The sequence below is a fragment of the Carassius carassius genome, chromosome 36, assembly GCF_963082965.1.
Source record: "Carassius carassius chromosome 36, fCarCar2.1, whole genome shotgun sequence".
NCBI lineage: Eukaryota > Metazoa > Chordata > Actinopteri > Cypriniformes > Cyprinidae > Carassius > Carassius carassius.
Window position 1 is genome coordinate 7190657 of NC_081790.1, and position 19003 is coordinate 7209659.

A 19003-nucleotide genomic window follows, 5' to 3' on the forward strand; every position below is an offset into this window, starting at 1 on the left:
AGAGGCCACCACGTGTTGTGTTGCTACTTGTTAAGCTAGGGCAGTTTCATAGCTTTTGTAAATCACAGCCAGAATGCAACGAAGTGCAAAATAGCACTGCATCGAGGAGATGTTAAATGTAGGGTTTATTTGTGCATCCCTACAATAAACAAATGTTGCAAAAATGATATGAAACAAAAAAAGCCCACGACATTCAGTCAGCACTAGTTGAATCCATTAGAGTGTAATGCACTTAAACATAATTAGAAAAAAAATCTAATATCCCAACTGTCCTTACTCCGACCTCGTGGAAAGTTTACATGAGATCATAAATTCCAATCAAGAGCTTTACAGGACACTCGATAGTTTGATGTTGATAATTCATTACTCAGCTTATTTTAAAACACAAGGCTGCCAAGACCCTGCTGCTGTAGGACAAATAAAAGCAAGCATGTATTTTTTAATATTCCATAGATGGATTTCAATGAATTTACAGGGGCCTGAATTTGCCCTCATTGATTTAACAGGGAAATAAGATTGCAAAGAAAATATCCCATGCTAGTTAAAACAATAATTCACCCCCAATAAATAAATAAATTCTGTCTTATTCACTCAACCTTTTGCTATTTCAGACTTTTTTTTCCCTGTGGAACACATTTTTCATGCATGGGGACTGTAGATTTCAAGCTGCCATAGAACCATAAAATAATCATATAAGCTGCATATATGACTCATGCATGATTTTCCATATCTTTCAAAATTAAACGTTTTGTGGGAGTAACAGAATGTTATTTAAATTGTTACTCACTGATATTCAAGAACCTATTAAGTTTGATTCATGAATGAAGCTTTCAGGCTGGTTTTGTGAACTGGATCCACCGATTTACTGGACAGAACTGACTTTAATGTCTTTTGACAATGTTTGAAGCTTGAAAACTGTAGTTTCTATTGATTGTACTTGAATGGAAAAGAGCTTTAAACAATGCAGCAGCCTCAGATTAAATAAAAAGAAAGGCAAACAGATTTGACCTGAGTATAAGTAAATGATGAAAATAAAAATACCTACTGTACATTTCACAAACACAAAAGATAAGGTGGATAATCGAATGTACGTAGCAATATGTGTGCTGGTTTAAGATCCGTCACAAGAAAAGCCCTGTCTTCAAATATCCCTGTTGGATCAGCATTCTGTGTTTCACAAAAAGACACGTGCTGGGACACGGGGAAGATTGCCCTCCCAAAATGAAGAAATATATATCTGTCAGCAGGGGAAAACACCAGCCTTCTGCATTAACCAGCATCTGACCTCTACAAGACCTGTCTGGAGAAAGGCTGCCAGACACATGCAATTGATCGGTTATTCATATCTCATTGTCAATAGTAGATTGGTAGGTTTAGAATTAGTTTAAGACATTGTTTTTATATTAAATACACTTGCTGAAGAGATCAGGCTGAAATAGCCTAGATGTATAGTTCTTTCTGTCTTTCTCTTTTTTCCCCCATTGATTTCAGACTCTTTTCTTCTTTTCTGAGATTTAAAAAATTCTATTTGTTTTTCCAAATTTCTTTCTGTTGTTTGCTGAATTTCCAAGCCCCTTTTATTTATTTTTACATCTACAGTAATAACACGTCGCGTGAAGAGAACAATCAAATTTAGTTTAAATTCAGATTTAGTTATTCAATGAAAATCTTGTGCTTTTAAATGCATTTGCGTTTATGAACATTTATATAAGGCATATATGAAAAATAAGACAACATGATTTTAAGAAAATAGGATTTAAATTGAGCTTCTACCTTCTCAAATTAAACTGTTGTCAAAACATGGAATATAATACACAAAATAAAATAAAATTCTGCAAAACAAAAAGTGTTTGAAATTACAGTATATAAACTATTAATATCTGCATCTTACACAAAATTTAACCTAAATGCCTTTGCTTTGCAGTCCAGATCTTTAAGCCAATCCACCAATGAAACTTGATTTAAAGCATTTAAAGTGCTCACTATGCTACATAATCCAAGCAAGTCTTCCCAGAAAAGGATGGATTCTTAGGGATGTACACATACACACATGCAAAGACAGGTGCACACACAATCCCACAGACCAACAATAAGCTTGTAATCGCACACACAATGCATGTGGTCTATTTCTGACAGTTGATATGAACAGATGTGGGCCCTCTTCTCTCTCTCACCTTATATACACAATACCATTTTCCCAGCACCTGGTGTGCTGTTCCAGATTGTGTGCGTAAACTGTGATTGAGGCGGATTTCTAAAAGAGGAGGGAATAGGAGTCATTCCAAAGTTTAATCAAAGAAAAAGAGTGTCTTCATATAGTCAACTACCCTCCTAAACATCTGGGCTCCTGTAAGGCTCCCAACAGCATGCCTGCTGTTTCATATGTGAGCCAAAACTCTCCACGGTCTGGGTCCTCCATATGAGACCGTATAAACAGATGAATTAAGGACAGAGAAAAGAAGAGTGATAGACAAGGAAATGAAACAGAGGCGAGATGGGAGAAATGCAAGGGATTATGGGAGATTGAGAGAGACAGAGCGAAAGAAAGACAACAAAAGCGCCAGAGAGAGAATGAAAGAGAGGCTGAGAGGAGAGCATGTGTGTGCAGAATAGCAGAGCTTGTTTAATTCATCAAAACTGGCTTCATAGAGAGTTGTAGATTTAAACTTTAATGAAAGAGCCCTAAAGTCCTGATGTAACAAGATGAAGAGATCAGGAAAATATAACGGGGAACTCAGCGAAACAACTTGGGAAAGACTGGAGAAAAACAATTCCTGTCTACAGTATGTCATTACTGTGGGCTCTGCGCACTTGCTTAAAAATGAATTGTACTCCCTGATAATGCCATTTATTTGAATGCACTGAGTTTTAGTGGCGGGTTTATTATGCAAATCAGGTAATGCTGCAAAAATGCCACAAAATCTATGTGAAAAATTTTAGATTTATCTGTCTATAGTACCTATCTGTTTATCCATCTGTCCATCTATGTATGTATGTATGTTTGTTTGTATTTATCCATCCATCCATCCATCCATCCATCCATTTGTCTATTTATCCGGCCTTCATTCACTCTGTCTGTACATCTATCCATCCATCTTTCCACCCTTCTATCAATCCATCCAAATGCCCAATTACCTATCCATCAACCTATCTCTCCATCCATTCATCCACCCATCCATCCAACAGTTAATCTATCTGACCATTTATCTATCTGACCATTTATCTATCTGACCATTTATCTATCTATCTATCTATCTATCTATCTATCTATCTATCTATCTATCTATCTATCTATCTATCTATCTATCTATCAAGCCAGTCACCCATCCATCCATCCAGCCATCTATCTCTCCATTCACCCATCCATCCATCTATCTATCTGACCATCCATCCATCCACCCACCCAACATGCTTGTGATGGAGGCAGTATGCAAACAAGCATTCACAGTTTTATCTGTGTCTCTGCTTATCACTCTGTTTGGGGATTGTGGTGCGTTGGAATTCATTGTAAATGTGTGCATTGTCAGTTTTGCACATATTCAATCTGACCTCCAAATGATTTTGTCCATTACTTGGGTGCAAAACATGGACAACAACCCACATATTCTCGATGAATTACTTTCTCTATTGGAGTTTTCAGTGCTATAAAAGATTACCGAAAAAGAGAGTTTTTATTGTTTTCACCAGTATAACCTGCCTTCATTACCATTTTTTTTAAAGCAAAGGGGACTGGGGCAAGTTTTTAAAATCTATATACTGTAGACACAAACTGTAAAGTCTTAAAGGGTTAATTCACCCAAAAATTAAAATTAGACCATAAATTACTCACCCTGCAGTGCCCTCACTCATCCTAGGTGTATATGACTTTCTTCTTACAGACAAATTCAGTTGGAGTTACTTAAAAATTGTCTTTGATGTTTCAAGCTGTTTGATGCCACTCAGTGGGTGTTGCACTGCATCGGTCCATGAGAAGTTGAATAAAAAGAGCATCGATTAAAAAAAAAGTGTCTCACACAGCACCATATTCAAAAGTAATAATCACTTTAATCTAGCCTGTGCTCACTATTATAAAATAGAAGCAGTTCCGGATACACAAAGCTGACCTCATACGACATTCCCCTGGAACTGCTTCGTTTACAACTGTGAGCGTAAGCTAGATTAAAGTGATTATTATGTTTAGAATATAGATATTTTTCTTACAAAAACGCATCGATTCACTACAGAAAAAAGCCATATAAACCTAGGATGACTTAAGGGTGAGTAATTAATGGCTTAATTTTCATTTTTGGGAAATGGATCACTTTCCATCCCTCCATTTTGCTGTCACTCTGCATTCATTAGTTTGCAGCTGTCCTTAACATTTTCCACGCAGTACCCAGGCATGTAATGATGTACAGGTTGCACCATCTGTGTGTCAGAGCCCCTGTGCGGCTATGCTTCTCTGTGACTCATTGCTCTGCGCCATCGCTGTTGGCACTGTCGTACGCATCATCATTCTGCGCCGAGACTGGCGTGCCAAGACTCCGCCACATGCCGGCATCCCATAGATCTCCGACCATCATTTATTTGGCACCAGGCAATTAGAGTACCCAAAAGCCTCAGTGTGGGGTAGGACTAGGTCTCCCTTTTTAATCACCCTTCTTAATTACTTTCTCTGTTCCGTGTCATGAGCGGCATCTGTAGCTGCTGCATTTAAATTTTACGGCCAGTCACTAGCAGACTTGTACGAAATGGTACGAGACCAGAAAGAGTTGGGTTCCTGTCCAAAAACATTACAAGGTTGTCCCATGAGGGGCCAATCCATCAAAGTGATTTTTCTTTCCGCCTCCACTCCAGCCCCCTTCTCCTTTGCAACGTAGTCATTTTCTTCTCACTGGGAGTGACATTGATTCATAAAGTACTCTGCTGCAGGTGCCAAGGCGCGCCAGAGTTTTGGTAGTGTCGTTGAGTTTGAGTGCGCAAGCTCACGAGTGTGTGGGCTTCTTTATCTTCTCTGCTGGAACCAATAGCTTTTAACTGTATAGTATCAGCAGGGGATGTGTCATATCACGAGGCCAATAGGTCAAGGCTTGAGGTTTGGAGAGCCGTGACCTTGAGCCGCTGTGCTGATGCAGTGAAAGGCTGCTGATGATCCTCTGGCTCTGAGGGGACTTAACCAGGTTCCAAGGGTCTGACAGGAGGACAGGTCCAATCAGAGAATCCAGCTCAGAAGGGTAAGCATAATCCGCTCATAGCTCACTCTGCAGAGAGGGTAATAAAGCTAAAGGACTGACACATGCTTTAGTGCGAATGGCACATGTGGATAAAGTCGGCACGGATGGAGAAAGACAGTTAGGGTCATGTGACCATGGTGCCATTTTATCAGATTTGGGTAGAGGGGACGTTTGAGAAGGTTATGGCTACTGTGTGAATTATAACCTCTAGGGAGATTAACAGATGCAAGTGGATGTATTTACACAATTTTTAACTTAACCCAAACTATTAAAATTGTAGCATATCATGATTTCCACAAAAAAAGAAACAAATAAATATGTTTCAAGAGCACCAAATCTGCTTATCAGAATGACTTCTGAAGAACTAAAGACTGGAGTAATGACTGCTGAAAATTTCAGCTTTGTCATCAAAGGAATTAATTAAATGTAAAATATATTCAAATAGAACAATTATATTAAATTGTAATAATACGTCATAATATTTCTGTTTTTACTATAGTTTAGATCAAATAAATGCTGGAGAGTATAAGAGACTTTCAAAAACATTAAAAAAATCATAATTATTCAAAAATATTTATGATAGTAAATCCTTACTCAGAAAAATAAAAATAAACGACAAATTCTAAATGAATTAATTTTTTTTAACTGTATTGAACTTTTATCGTTTTGATGCTTGAAAACCCCTTTTCATCTTTGACCCACATACAAGCAAATCTTAAATAAAACTCTGCTTGTCAGTTTATAGCTTTACTATTCACAGACTTGTTTGAGTCCTCCATGGCAGAACAAGAATGATGCAATACATAGATAAAGCTTCAGCTACACACCTAAAGTGCCTTTTTGCTCTTCATGATGTGCTAAAAGCATTCTGTATTTGTCAGGATCTGAAAAAACAAGCAATTTGAAATTGTCCATCACATCCACTTTATTCCGATCAAAATCACTTGAATGCACATCACGCCATAATTACGACTACCCAACTCATAAGTAGGAACCTCCCAGGAGGACTTGAAGGCACCAGTAGCTCCTCAATGTTTTTAGCAAAAATGCTAATGCTGCATATTAATGAACGCTAAGCCAGTGCTCCTCACAGCTGCTGATCTGACTAATAATGGACCTGAGAAATCACAGAGTGTCCACAGAGACTGGGAGTAAAACAAAAGAGAGAGGGGGAAACAGCTAACAGAGGTTGACACATCTGACTTCTGGAGCTGTTAAATTACTTTCGCATAGGAGGAGGGGTGTAAACATAGGGTTGTAAGTGACAAGACCTGAGTAAAAGCGAGAGAGACTGAGTGAGAGAGACATTGTTCTGCCAAGCGGAAAGGTGAAGAGTGAAAGAGTGCACAGGAGAGAAGACCCAGTTTGCAGTGAACTTCAGAGAAGTCATTCAAACTGAATATTCCCGACAAGGTCGCTGCCTGTCATTAAATGAACATGATGTGATATTGATAAGTTATCAATAAAACACATGGCTAGATACCTACTTGCACACAAGAAAGGATCGAGTCCAGATCCCGCTCACAAACACACATGCACACACACACATACACGCTGCTGACTGGCTAACTGAGAGGATGCCCGCGGCAGGAAGTCACAACAAAAGAGAAGCCTCATTGAGCACAGTCTGGCAGTTTGAACGCACAGCATCAAATGCATACAATCGCAAACAGGCCAGAGCTGAATGAGTTACATGTTCAAGGCCAGAGGAGAGACGGCTGGAGGGCGGTGGACTGATGATCACACATTTTCAGAAATCTTCTATAAACTCACATTTTGTACCTCAGACAAAAATCAAACAGCACAACGCAGAAGTGCATGGTATGTTCTGCGCAGATCATTACCAAACAGCACAAAACGCATTACAAGCGAGTTCAGCTCTGTTCCAAAAGCTAGTGAGCTGCCTACATAGACATCATTTTTAAACATCACAGGCACTCTTCCAACATGAAAGCGCTTCCAATAAAGTAAGCTGTCATCTAAGATGCCTAATCTTGGCCAAATTCTACAGCAGTCAATCCCAGAATGCATTGCGACTAGCTCAGTAAAAATATTCATCAATATGGTGGAATGAGTCAGGGGAAATGCCTGTGTTCTCTGACCAGCAAATTAAAATGATAAAAACATTGTTTTTGATAGTAAAAAAACTAAAAATAAAACAAAAATCTTTTGTTATATGCAATAAAGCAAAAGTTAACTGAAATAAAATAAAATCTAAAAATGTAATCTTATTTCATTTCAACTATTTGCCGAAGAAAAATTTCTAATTTTTCTGTAGTTTACTTTGATGTATTAAAATAACTAAAACTAAAATAAAAATAAATAAAAACCACATACATATTGAAGCTAACTGATAAGCTATCTAATAATCTAATAAAAATGTAAAAAAGACAAACAAAATTACTGAAACTTTAACTAAGTATAATAGCATCTCAATGCTTAAAAAACAGGTATTGTATATAAATATATATATAGTATATATACAGTACAGTATACGTCCAGAATTGCCAACTATGCAGTTGTTATCCATCCAAGACAGCTGTCTTTTTAGGCAATATAAAGCAAGTAAGGAACAGAGCTCAGGATGTACAACAGTACAAAAAAAAAATCATAACATAGAACAACATGGTGCAAAACAGACCATGAAGCTGCATAAAGGAGTGCACAAGAAGAACGTGGCACAGCAAGGTATGGGAGATGAAGCACAGAACAATCCAAAGTACCACCTCTGAAATAAATGAATAAGTAAGAGACATCCCACACAGAAAAAGAGGACAAAAAAAATAAACAGAATAAACCAAAAGTCAGGAGACAGAGAAATGGATGGAGGGAAGAACAAATAGAGCAGGAGGCTTAGATGTCTGCCAAGCTGCCTGGACACACTCTGGACTCATCTCTCCAAGCCCTCTATCCCTTCACCCCTCCCCTCCTGTGGCCACCAAATCATGATTTAATAAACGCTGTTTCCTCCTGCCACCCAGCCCTGGATGACACCATCCCAAAACACACACACACACACACACACACACACGCACACACACACACACACACACACACACACACACACACACACATATATATATATATATATACAGACACACACATGAAGTGAATGTATTTAGAGCATGCAAAATCTTCTGTCTCTTCAACTCTCCGCCCTACAGCGCTTGAAGTAGGCCGGTACGCACTAGTATGCAGTACTGTCTGCCACTTCTAAATTTTAGCCTTTATAGTACCTTCACTTTTTTGTGCATAACGGGACTTCTGACATGTTGCCGGTACTCAAAATAAAAGTATCAGGGTCTGGGTGATTATATGATTCCATATGATTAGAAAGGACACTATATAAATCCCACTACCCAGACGGGATCACATCTCATCTTGACCAATCACGAGAATGAATGCCAGCGGAGTGTGTGGGGCACGAGAGCATGTCAGGGGAGGCACGCACATTATAATAATAATAAATTATTGATTACTAATTTGAATAAGTACTTTATAACGAAAATAATATATTAATATGCAAAGAAACAGGCTTTTGCAATCACATCATTTTAAACCAGTAAACTCCTGGAAGGTCCAAGGATCTACAATTAAAAATTATAGTCAATAACGTAATTAGTAAAAACTATTATAAACAAAATAAATCCCATTCATTTTTTATCTTAAAAATTCCATTGTATAATAATCTATATGTGCCTGCGGATCCAAATCAAATGGGTTTTACTACAGTGGCCATTGTAAGAAGCCTATCATCAAATTTCCCTTATTCATTTAATTTTTGCCAGCAGTATTTGAACTATCAACTGATTTGTTGATTTTACCCAGAAAAATAATCAAGAAATCACTCAACTTCCGTGAATAACTGTTCATTTTTGATTTTCCGTTAGCACTTCTCACTGTGACACACAACGTGCAGGTGCCTCGATCAGCCCCAAGTCCCCATCCTGACACGTGTGACTTACTGACAGGACAGATGCGTGGAGAATGATGCATTGTAAATCCATAATAAAAAACAAAGAAATTCAGCTTCCAATATGGCATTCTAAAGAAGGTCAAAATAAACGAGAAACACTGGGCAAAAATAATATACCGCAATCACAGACACTGCTGCTCGAATGTAATGAGATTTCCTCCAGTTTCGAAGAGGTTGTGTCACTAAAATAAATAAAGAAATAAACCAGTTCAGGCAGAAATAAAGTCAGACAGGATGACCCCCTCAGGGAAAACTAGTCCTGTCATAACAGGGTTAAAAAAAAAAAGAAAAAAAAAAGGTAGCTCAATTTCGCACAATAAAATACCTGTTCAAGCAGCGTAAACTTGAAAATTCTTTTAATCTTGAAAAAAAGATGAAAGATTTCCAATCGAATACAGCTTCAAGCATAAATGCCACGAAAGAGACAACCTAAACATACAGGTGAGAAACAGACCAGAAAGTAGAACAAGTGAGAGAGATAGAGAGAGATAGAGAGAGAGAGAGAAAGAGAGAGAGACATAAAGACAGAATGAAAGTGTGTCTGAATCCAGCACCCTGGACAGCGCCTATCGATTGGCTCCCAGCACACATCACCACAACTTTCACAGATTGCTATTGAGAAGTGACCTGTAATGCAATTACTGCCCAATGCAGAGCCGAAGTGGCCATCAATAATTAAAAGGCAGCCAAGTCGAGGCCTGCAATTGCGCTTTTATTCCCGCGTCGCTGTTGTTGTTGTGTCCGCTTGCCCCGGCTACCAAACTGTTGCACCACCGGGTCTCAAATAAGATTTGTGAAAATGTGTCCTTCAATAAAACCAATCACATTGGACAAATACCCTTCGCTGAAAATTGTATTATTCCGCAGGCATAAGGCTCAGACCACAGCGCAGTTGTATAAACCATCAACAAATCACCACATGCAACTGCTGTCTGCTCCATGCCGCTATTATGAGTGGATATGTCAATGTACCTATTGTCTTATCCATTCCGGGCGCCCACACAGTGTTTAGACGAAGTCAGCACGACATTGGCTGCAAAGGAAATTTGTCTCCCCCCTTCTTTCCTGGGCCACTGTGCTGTCACAAGCATTTTTCACACTGAATTCTCGATATAGAGCGTCTCTTCCGCATTACATAATGTTGTAATCAGTACAGCGGGCCCCCACAGTGGAGGCAGCAAACTCTACAAGTTGAGAAGAGCATCTATTTTTCACGACGACAGACGAGTATCTGTCAAAATGTCTCTCTCAGCGACAGATTCTTAGGTTTAATCACTGGGAGCTGTGAGTGATTATGTAAGGACTGTGAACTTGCAGGAGATTCTGAGTAAGGTTTTCTTGCAAGAAGGAGGTCACAGATTCAGAGACAGATGAGGTGAATCGCACGAAAGTGCACTCAGGAGGCATTTCACTGCAAAATCAAAAGAAAAAAGAGAGAGAAAATATATTTTGCATTAAGAATATAAAGACCATAAAGATAATTAGAATTGTGACATGCTCAATTTAAATTGCTCAAATTATATTTCTTATTATTATCAATGTTAAAAAAAGTTGCTTTATAATGCTTGATATTTTTATTGAAACTGTAATAAAAATTTTTCAGGATTATTTAATAAATGTAAAAAAAATAATAATAATAATAATTAAGTTCTAAATCAATCCATCAAAATATAAAATATATCTTGCATATTTATATTAGGGATGGGCGTTTTCCACAAATATCACATTCGAATATTTGAGCTCACAAAAAACGAATATTCGAATATTCGTTTATTTAAATTAAGTTTAATGAGTCAGATGTTATTTTTCAGCAACATTTGTTTTCGTCATTTTGAACAAGCTTACAATAAGCTTGAACATTACACATCGTGTTTTGTAGCTGAAAACCTTTAACAATGCGTGCAAACAAACAAAAGTACAGATTAAAAGCAAAAAAAAAAAAAAGTGAACAAAGAAAAAACGTAAAGCAGCCTGCAGCAATTAGGCTATTATACAGAATGTAGCTTACACTTAACTTTTAAACTGTCAGCAAATCTTTTTTTCTTTTTTCCTATTGTTTCAAATGTTCTTGTTAAGAAATACGGGCATGTAACACATGATCGGGGGAAAGTCGGCTCCTTAGTCTGTTAAGGAGTGGGCGTTGCATCTTCTTTATCGTGGCGACTGCATCCGCACCACTCGCATCAAGGAAAATGTTCTGATAATGTTCAAAAAAGTTTTTTTTTCTTACTTCTCTCATGTTTTCATCGAGAAACCTGAGATGTTTGTGCCGAGGGTCTAGGGCAGACGCGAGAAGAGGAGTTTTCACTGCATTCTCCAAGTTACCGATGATTCTGTTACGTGATTCTCCACGGCATATGTGAAGTACTGTAGAAGACCGTAGTTCTTTTAGGCGGCGTTCACATATCGCGTCTTTTGCATGCTCAAGTTCGTTATTTCCAATGTAGGCGCGCGGTGTGCGCCCTCATAATGGAAGCGACGCGGTCGCAATGCGCACGCGGTGCGACGCGGTCCCGTTTTTTCCAGGCGCGTCCGCACTGCATCGAGTTAAAAACATCTCAACTTTCAGAATGCCACAAGCGCACCGCAGGTCATGTGACAAGAACTAAACATTCAGCTTCATCCTTTCCTGTAACAATGTTGAAAGCTCAGTCAAGATGAAGGAACAGCTGATCATAGCTGTATATGGATTGCCATTTTGAAATAAATTTAGTAGCAGAGCTACTGAAAGCGATTTTTTTTGTGCTGCAAATCCATTTATCCTTTGCTGAAATTTCCGCGTCTTCATGGAGAGAACGCGTCGCCTCAGGAGCGCTTTTGCCCGAGCGCTTTGGAAAGAAGGAGAAAGCGGCGCGCATAGCCTTTTCCACGCCTTATTAGGCACGATATGTGAATGGCCCTTTGGTCATTCATTAATTATTTTTTGCTTGCATACACCTTCAAATATGCCGTGGAGAATCACAGAAAGTGACCAAATTAGGTTTTATTGTGATTTTTTTTTTTTTTTTGCGAAATTCGAATATCATTTTTATTTATCGAATAATTAGAGCAGAACGAATATTCGAATGTTCGACTATCAGTGCACATCCCTGATTTATATAAAGTATTTTAAATTAAACATAGAATTATAAATAAATGAGGATTGGACAGTGAAGAGAAAGTGTCTAGTACATGTGAAATTCATTGGAAATAAAATTCATTGTTTAAATATCATTCCAGGATGCACCTAAGATTAAATACAAGAACAACTCTACACATTTTACATATTTTAGGTCTCATTCCCACACTTCAATTTTAGTTAAATTTTTTATTATTTTAATATTACTCTAATCTGTGGAAAACAGTAATGGATCCAAACATTTGACTTACACAGCATGTCTCTGTAAATGACTACAGTAAAATGGATAGGCCCTGCACATCAGTTTAAAAAACACAACATATCCAAAGGTCTTCACACTTCTTTTTTCCTGTGCCTCTCTCAGGGAACAGCCCTATATTGACCAGTTGGCAGACTTATTGAAAGAGCTGCCACAAAAGTAGGTTGCGCGGTTGGTCAATGGTATGGATTTCTGGGTCTGTAGCAGATCTCACACAATCGCCAGAGAGAGAGAAAGAGAGAGTAAGTAAATGAACAGAAATCAGAGCAAAGATCCACATCGCCTGCTGCTTCCTCTTCTGTCCTTTCTTTCTTCCCTTCATGCGTTTCAATCCTCCCTTCCAACCCTACTCTATTCCCATTTCATCTCTGCTCCTGGAGGCATGGCTTAGGCTCATATCAGAGATCAGAACTGGTGTAGATGTGTGTGCATGTGTGTGTACCTTTATGAGTTACAAAATGATCCATTGATCCATGTTGTGCTTGCTTATCCACAGACTGTCAGTATGTACTATTAGGGATCAATGGACAGTACATTTTTGTGTTATTGAGAGTTTGAATGCATGCTTTTAAATACATATTTGTGAGTAGTAGTGTGCATTTTTTTCTCCAGATATATGTGTGTGTACGTGGGAGCTGAGGTAGGTTTATCTTTGGATATGTTCAGAATTGAATACTATTTTTGAAAGAAAGTAGCATGCTGTGTGTATACAGCGCCCACTGTGCCAGTTTTCTGTAGGCGTGAGGACCCAAATGATGCAACATTTGCCAGAACGTGCAACCAGAGTGCACTGTGTGAAATCCTGTATCCCATAATGCAATGCGATCAACTTGACATTCTATTCTGACAAATGAACAAGATCAAGATGAACTCTTTTGACTTCATTATTTGATCGGACTGTCAAAAGTTAAGACATTTTTGGGATGACAAAATGGGATTAGAAATGCAATTTAACTGGATTTATTTATGAGGCACTTGCCGAATTTAACATGCACGTAATGAGTAAACGCGACAACAATATAGCTGTTTGAAATGTTCATACTGATTTGAGTACTACTTTAAAAACTATGCAGTACTTACAGTACACTTGTATTTTTTTGGAACTCTTTATTGGAGCTTTTAATTGTAATTACAATAATTATCTCAATAAAAATAAGATAAAATGTTTATTTTATTTTGTAAATACTTTATTGGAGTTTTGAGAGTGCCACTATTATGGATTTTTTAAAGATTATTAAGTGAATGAAAACATCCTGCAAAGTTTTAAATATGAAAGTGGACAGTGTATAACGTGATTGTCTCTTAAAAGAAAGAGTCGACTCTGAATCATTGAAACGAGTCATTTTTAAAACAATCCCAAATCATTTCATGTTGACATCAACATGAAACATTAGCATATTGCCCGCCCACTTGTTAACATTTTATTCATTAGAGTTTTTAACTGTAATTACAACAATTCTCACAATAAAATGATTGAAAATAGTATTCTATTTAGTTAGTTTTAATTTTTTTTTCTTTTTTTACTCATTACAGTACAACAATTCTCATGACCAAAAATTAAAAATTTTAAATTATTTATTGGAGCTTTTAACTGTAATGACAATAATTCTCACAATAAAAACTAAAGAAAATTAGTGTTAGATTATTTTGTAATAATTTATTCATTGGAGATTTTACCTGAAATTACACACTTACTCTGACCAGTACAAACAAAGTCAAATGTCTCTTGTTTATCCAGGTTAAAAGTTGATGTGATAATAGTAGTGATAGTACTAATAATAACAATAATGCAAAAGTATACAAATAAATAATTGCATACATACATACATACATACATACATACATCAAATAATAGTATTTATCTGTGAATGGCTATGCCACAACGAGCATCACTGCCTGAGTCTCCGGGAAATATTTCTACATGAATATTCATCTACACGAATGCATATTTGTGAACATTTGTGTGCGTTGCAGTGAGTAATACTGAACTCCGTTTGTACTTGTGCGTGTGTGTGTGTGTATTTAAACGTGAGCGAGAGAGTGGCCGTGGGTGTGTACACACACACACTCCTGCTGATGAGGCCCAGTGCCAGAGTCAATAGAGTGCTTCTGAGGCATCATACTGTAGTACGAGAGAGGCCAGAAGAGATTTTAATAAATTCAGTGTGCATGAGAGCCTGGCCTGGCTTGTCACTGCCATAGTCCCCCACAAAAAGAAAAAAAATAATACAAATAAAATATTGGTCCTTTTGTATGTATGAAACACAATATAACACCTTCAAAAGCTGTGTCATCTTTTAAACTAGTGAAACTGACAAGGCTTTATAAACATTTTATGTTATATTAATTAATACAGACATGCCTTGCCAAAAGCTGTGACACATTTGTACAATACACACACACACACACACACACACACACACACACACACACACACACACACACTTCTCACGCACTCACTCACTCACTCACATTTTTTACTTTAATAATAATGAAAAGTGTTTATGAAAACTACATCATCCTATTAGAATGATATCTGAAGGAGTAATGGCGGCTGAAAATTCTGTTTTGCTATGACCATAATAAATTACATTTGAAATATATTAAAGTAAGAGTTACTTTAAATTGCAATATCATTTCACAATATTGCTGTTTTACTGTATTTTTAATACTAATAATATAATATCAATAAATGCATCCTTGGGGAGCTTTTGAGGGGTTTCCAAAGTTTAACTAAATAACTAATAACTAAATTTAATTTAACTAATGACAAACACAACAGTAACAGTCAAAAGGGACAAACATTTCAATTAAAGGAGTCATATCTTAAAAGAACGAGGAATTCCTTTGTTCTTTTCTATGTATTTCATATTTAAGCTTCAATTTTGATGTACTATGTACAAAAAATTATTTTGAAATCGTCATAATTACAATTTGTATTAACATTATACAGTATAATCACATAATTTATTTATAAATGGATATTTAGTTCCCAGCAACTGAATGAATGAATGAAACTAAACCTACATGGCCTGGACAGTCAGTCATGACAGGTAATTCACAAGCAAGTCTTAAAGGTACAGTACCAAAACCGCTGGCTTAATTGTAAAGGTCAGACCAGGAAATAAATAAGTATGAAAATCATATAAAGCTAAATTAAGATGTTTTTTTTTTTTTTTTTTTTTTTGTATGAGGGACCTTGACTATCATTATACAAGATATAAAAGTGTAAGAATATATCCTGGAAAATGTGAAAAATGATTATATACCTATATGTAATAACCCAGCAAGAAATATAAGGTATCATACCAGTAGGTAATACACCTTAAACCAAATTACACTTATAAACACTATATTCTGTCCTGCATTACTTCATAGCTGCAATATCATCAGAGAGAGCCAGGCTTTAGCTAACAGGCGCAAATGTGTTTTTCACCACTCATTTGGAGCGACTCTGCTATTGAGCTGTGATTTTAAAGGTCCAAGTGCAGCCCACTCTCTCTGGCTCGTTCTCTCTCTTCCCAACTGGAGCTTGGGAGGCTTCTTGCACTTGACAGAACTTTCTAACATAAAAACCACTTTCCTAAAAACCATCAAGCTGTCAAGTGAAGTGGAAAAATGAGAGAGATTACTGCATAAAGGCTGAGAGGGGGGGACAAAGAGAAAGAAAGGAAAAGAAATGGTGGGATGGCTCAAGATTCTCCTGCAGATAAAACACATAAAACATTCCAATGACTTTTCTTCATTTCTCCAGATTTATTTATTCTGCTCTCTCTCTCCTTCTCTCTTTCTTTGTTTACTTAAGCCTTTACTATTCACAATAAAATGTGATAATCTTTGAAGTGGCCATGATGGCTCATACTGTACACATGGAAAATTAAACATCAGCTGTATCCCCTTAGAGAAAGATTAGATAATTTGAAAAACAACTGGAGATTTCTTGTTATATTGTAAATATCAAATCAAATATCTCAGATTGTTTCAGGGTTACTAGTTAACTAATATATATATATATTTATTGCCAATTAAAATTCAATAAATAGATGTTAACCTAAAAAAAAAAAAAAAAAAAAAAAAAAACTAGCAGCCAGGGCAACTACTCTCATTTTCTAAAATTAACTAAACCTACACCTGAACTATAAATATATAGACATATTTAGAAAAAGTAAAAAAATGACAAAAACACACAACAAAATTACTAAAAATGTAAGTAAAATTAAAAATGAAAAAAAAAAAATCATAATAATCTAATTACTAATAAAAACTATAATAATACCTCTGATACCAAAATTATACCGGATTATAAAAAAAATAAAAATAAAAAAAAAAATAGGTCTCAACAAATGTTTATTCTCAGATCTGTCAAGAAAAAGATTTCTCCAATATTTCTCATTAAATTCTTCCAAAACCAAATTACCTTAGATATAGTATCCATATTCATTTTACAGCTATAATCCCCCATTTTTAGAAAATATAATTCTCTTAAGAAATTATAGGAGAAACATCCGAGACAAAGACTAAAATAAATCCAACCAAGAACTCTATAAGTCTCATGAGCTCTGAATGAGCAACCCAAGCGATAAAATGTTCCTCTGGGTAATTAGTATTCTTATGAAACATTTGTGATAGGCAGAGCCTTCGATTGAATTCATTTGCAGCTGCTGCGTTTGCATTTCTTGCGAATAGATGTGCTCATAATAAGGCAATCAAGGGTTTTTCTTATTACAGTCAACATTGAACATGATGACTTACACATTCATGTGAGGTGGGGGGGTGGGGGCGGGAAGCAAAATGTGTATGGCTGCGTGAGCGTTTTTTACAGAGTGAATATTCTCTGTACTAAAATAAAGGAACTCCAGCAAAGTGACTCCCCCTGTATTCAACATCTATGATGTCATAATCACTCGCATCAAAGGCATTCTGTTCGCCACGGCAACTGTCATTCTCCCTGGAGGCGTCATTAAAACAGAACACACCAAACCAAGTTGAGCAAGAGCTAACGGAGCAACTTCAAAACACACACGCACTTCAACCAAACAATGTTGGAGCGGGACTGCAAGTTTGTACAAACCCAAAGAGGAGTGACGGAGTAGTACACACACACACACACACACACACACACACGTGCCTGCAGACATTCATATGGTACGCTCGCACACACACACACACACACACACACACACACACACACACACACACGCTCAGAGACACTAAAATACACTATAAATAGGACAGCTCTAATATGGTGCTGTGTAGTTCTTGCCCTTGGGTACAAGGCTCTTCCAGAGAGAAAGAGAGAGAGATGGAGAGGAAAAGGAAGGAAGAGTACGAGAAGCTAGTGAACGAGATTAAAAACAGAAATATTATTGCTATTTAAAATACATTTTCAATTGTAGTGCATTTTAAAATACTATTTATTTTTATGATTATTTATGGTTCTTTTTAAATCTGAATTTTCAGCATCGTTACGCTTGTCTTCAGTGTCACATGATCCTTCAGAAATTATTTTAATATGATGATCTGGCACTCCAGAAATATTTTATTTACTATTATAAATGTTGAAAATATATGCTCTGCTTAATTTTTTTTTGTGCAATCGAAGCACATCATAATTCTTATTTGAAAAATCAATTATAGCATTTTTGCTACATTTTTATTGCAGAAAAAAAGTAAATTAACACTTTTCTTCAGCAAAAACATTAATTAATTAATAATAATAATAATAAAACTAAATAAAAAATAGCTGACCCTCAAAATTTGAATGACAGTATACATATACAGTTTTTATGATATTAAAATGTTCATTATCCTTATATTTACTTGTTACCACCTTCATCCTAGAACATCCCTGCATCTCACTCTATTCTATTCTATTATCATCTATAGCACAACTGGTTATACAATTTATTTATTTTTCGATTTATTTTGCAATATTTGTATTTATATTTACTATTTGTGGGGTTTATTTATTTATTTTTTTTTGTCTCTGTGTTGTTGTTGTCCCTGTGTACTGGAAGTTTATGTCGCTAAAACAAATTCCTTGTATGTGAAAGTATACTTGGCAATAAAGCTCTTTCTGATTCTGAATGTATTTTTATATATCTTAAAATTTACATGATTTGGAAAAAAAAAACACACAAAAATGCTATAGATATTTTTATATAGATTTCACCATGTCACATTGCCAACTTCCCAATAGTATTATATGTCAACTACCCATTTGTACCAGTGTGCATGTGTTTTCTTATTTGCATGTGTTTATGTGCCAGTTTGTCCGTGATGACCTACCCCAGGTAGCGTCTTCTGCTCGTGAAGCGCGGTCTGAGCTTTTAGCGCTGATTCTCTTGCACAGTATGTGAGGAAGGCACAGCCTGTGAGAGGAAATAACAGAGACAGAGATAAATTAAAGACAGGTCAGAGAGGTTGAGACACAAGCA

At 36.5% G+C, this 19003-nt stretch overlaps 1 protein-coding gene across 9 annotated transcripts in view; it reads right to left on the minus strand.

Moving 5' to 3' along the window:
• Positions 1-19003, minus strand: part of celf4 (CUGBP, Elav-like family member 4) — an 87230-nt gene that overhangs the window by 44564 nt on the left and 23663 nt on the right. For all 9 annotated transcript variants that reach the window (XM_059526067.1, XM_059526065.1, XM_059526066.1 and 6 more), the window contains exon 2: positions 18855-18937. In XM_059526067.1, the coding sequence (XP_059382050.1) occupies positions 18855-18937 (83 nt within the window). The remainder of the gene's footprint in view (positions 1-18854; positions 18938-19003) is intronic.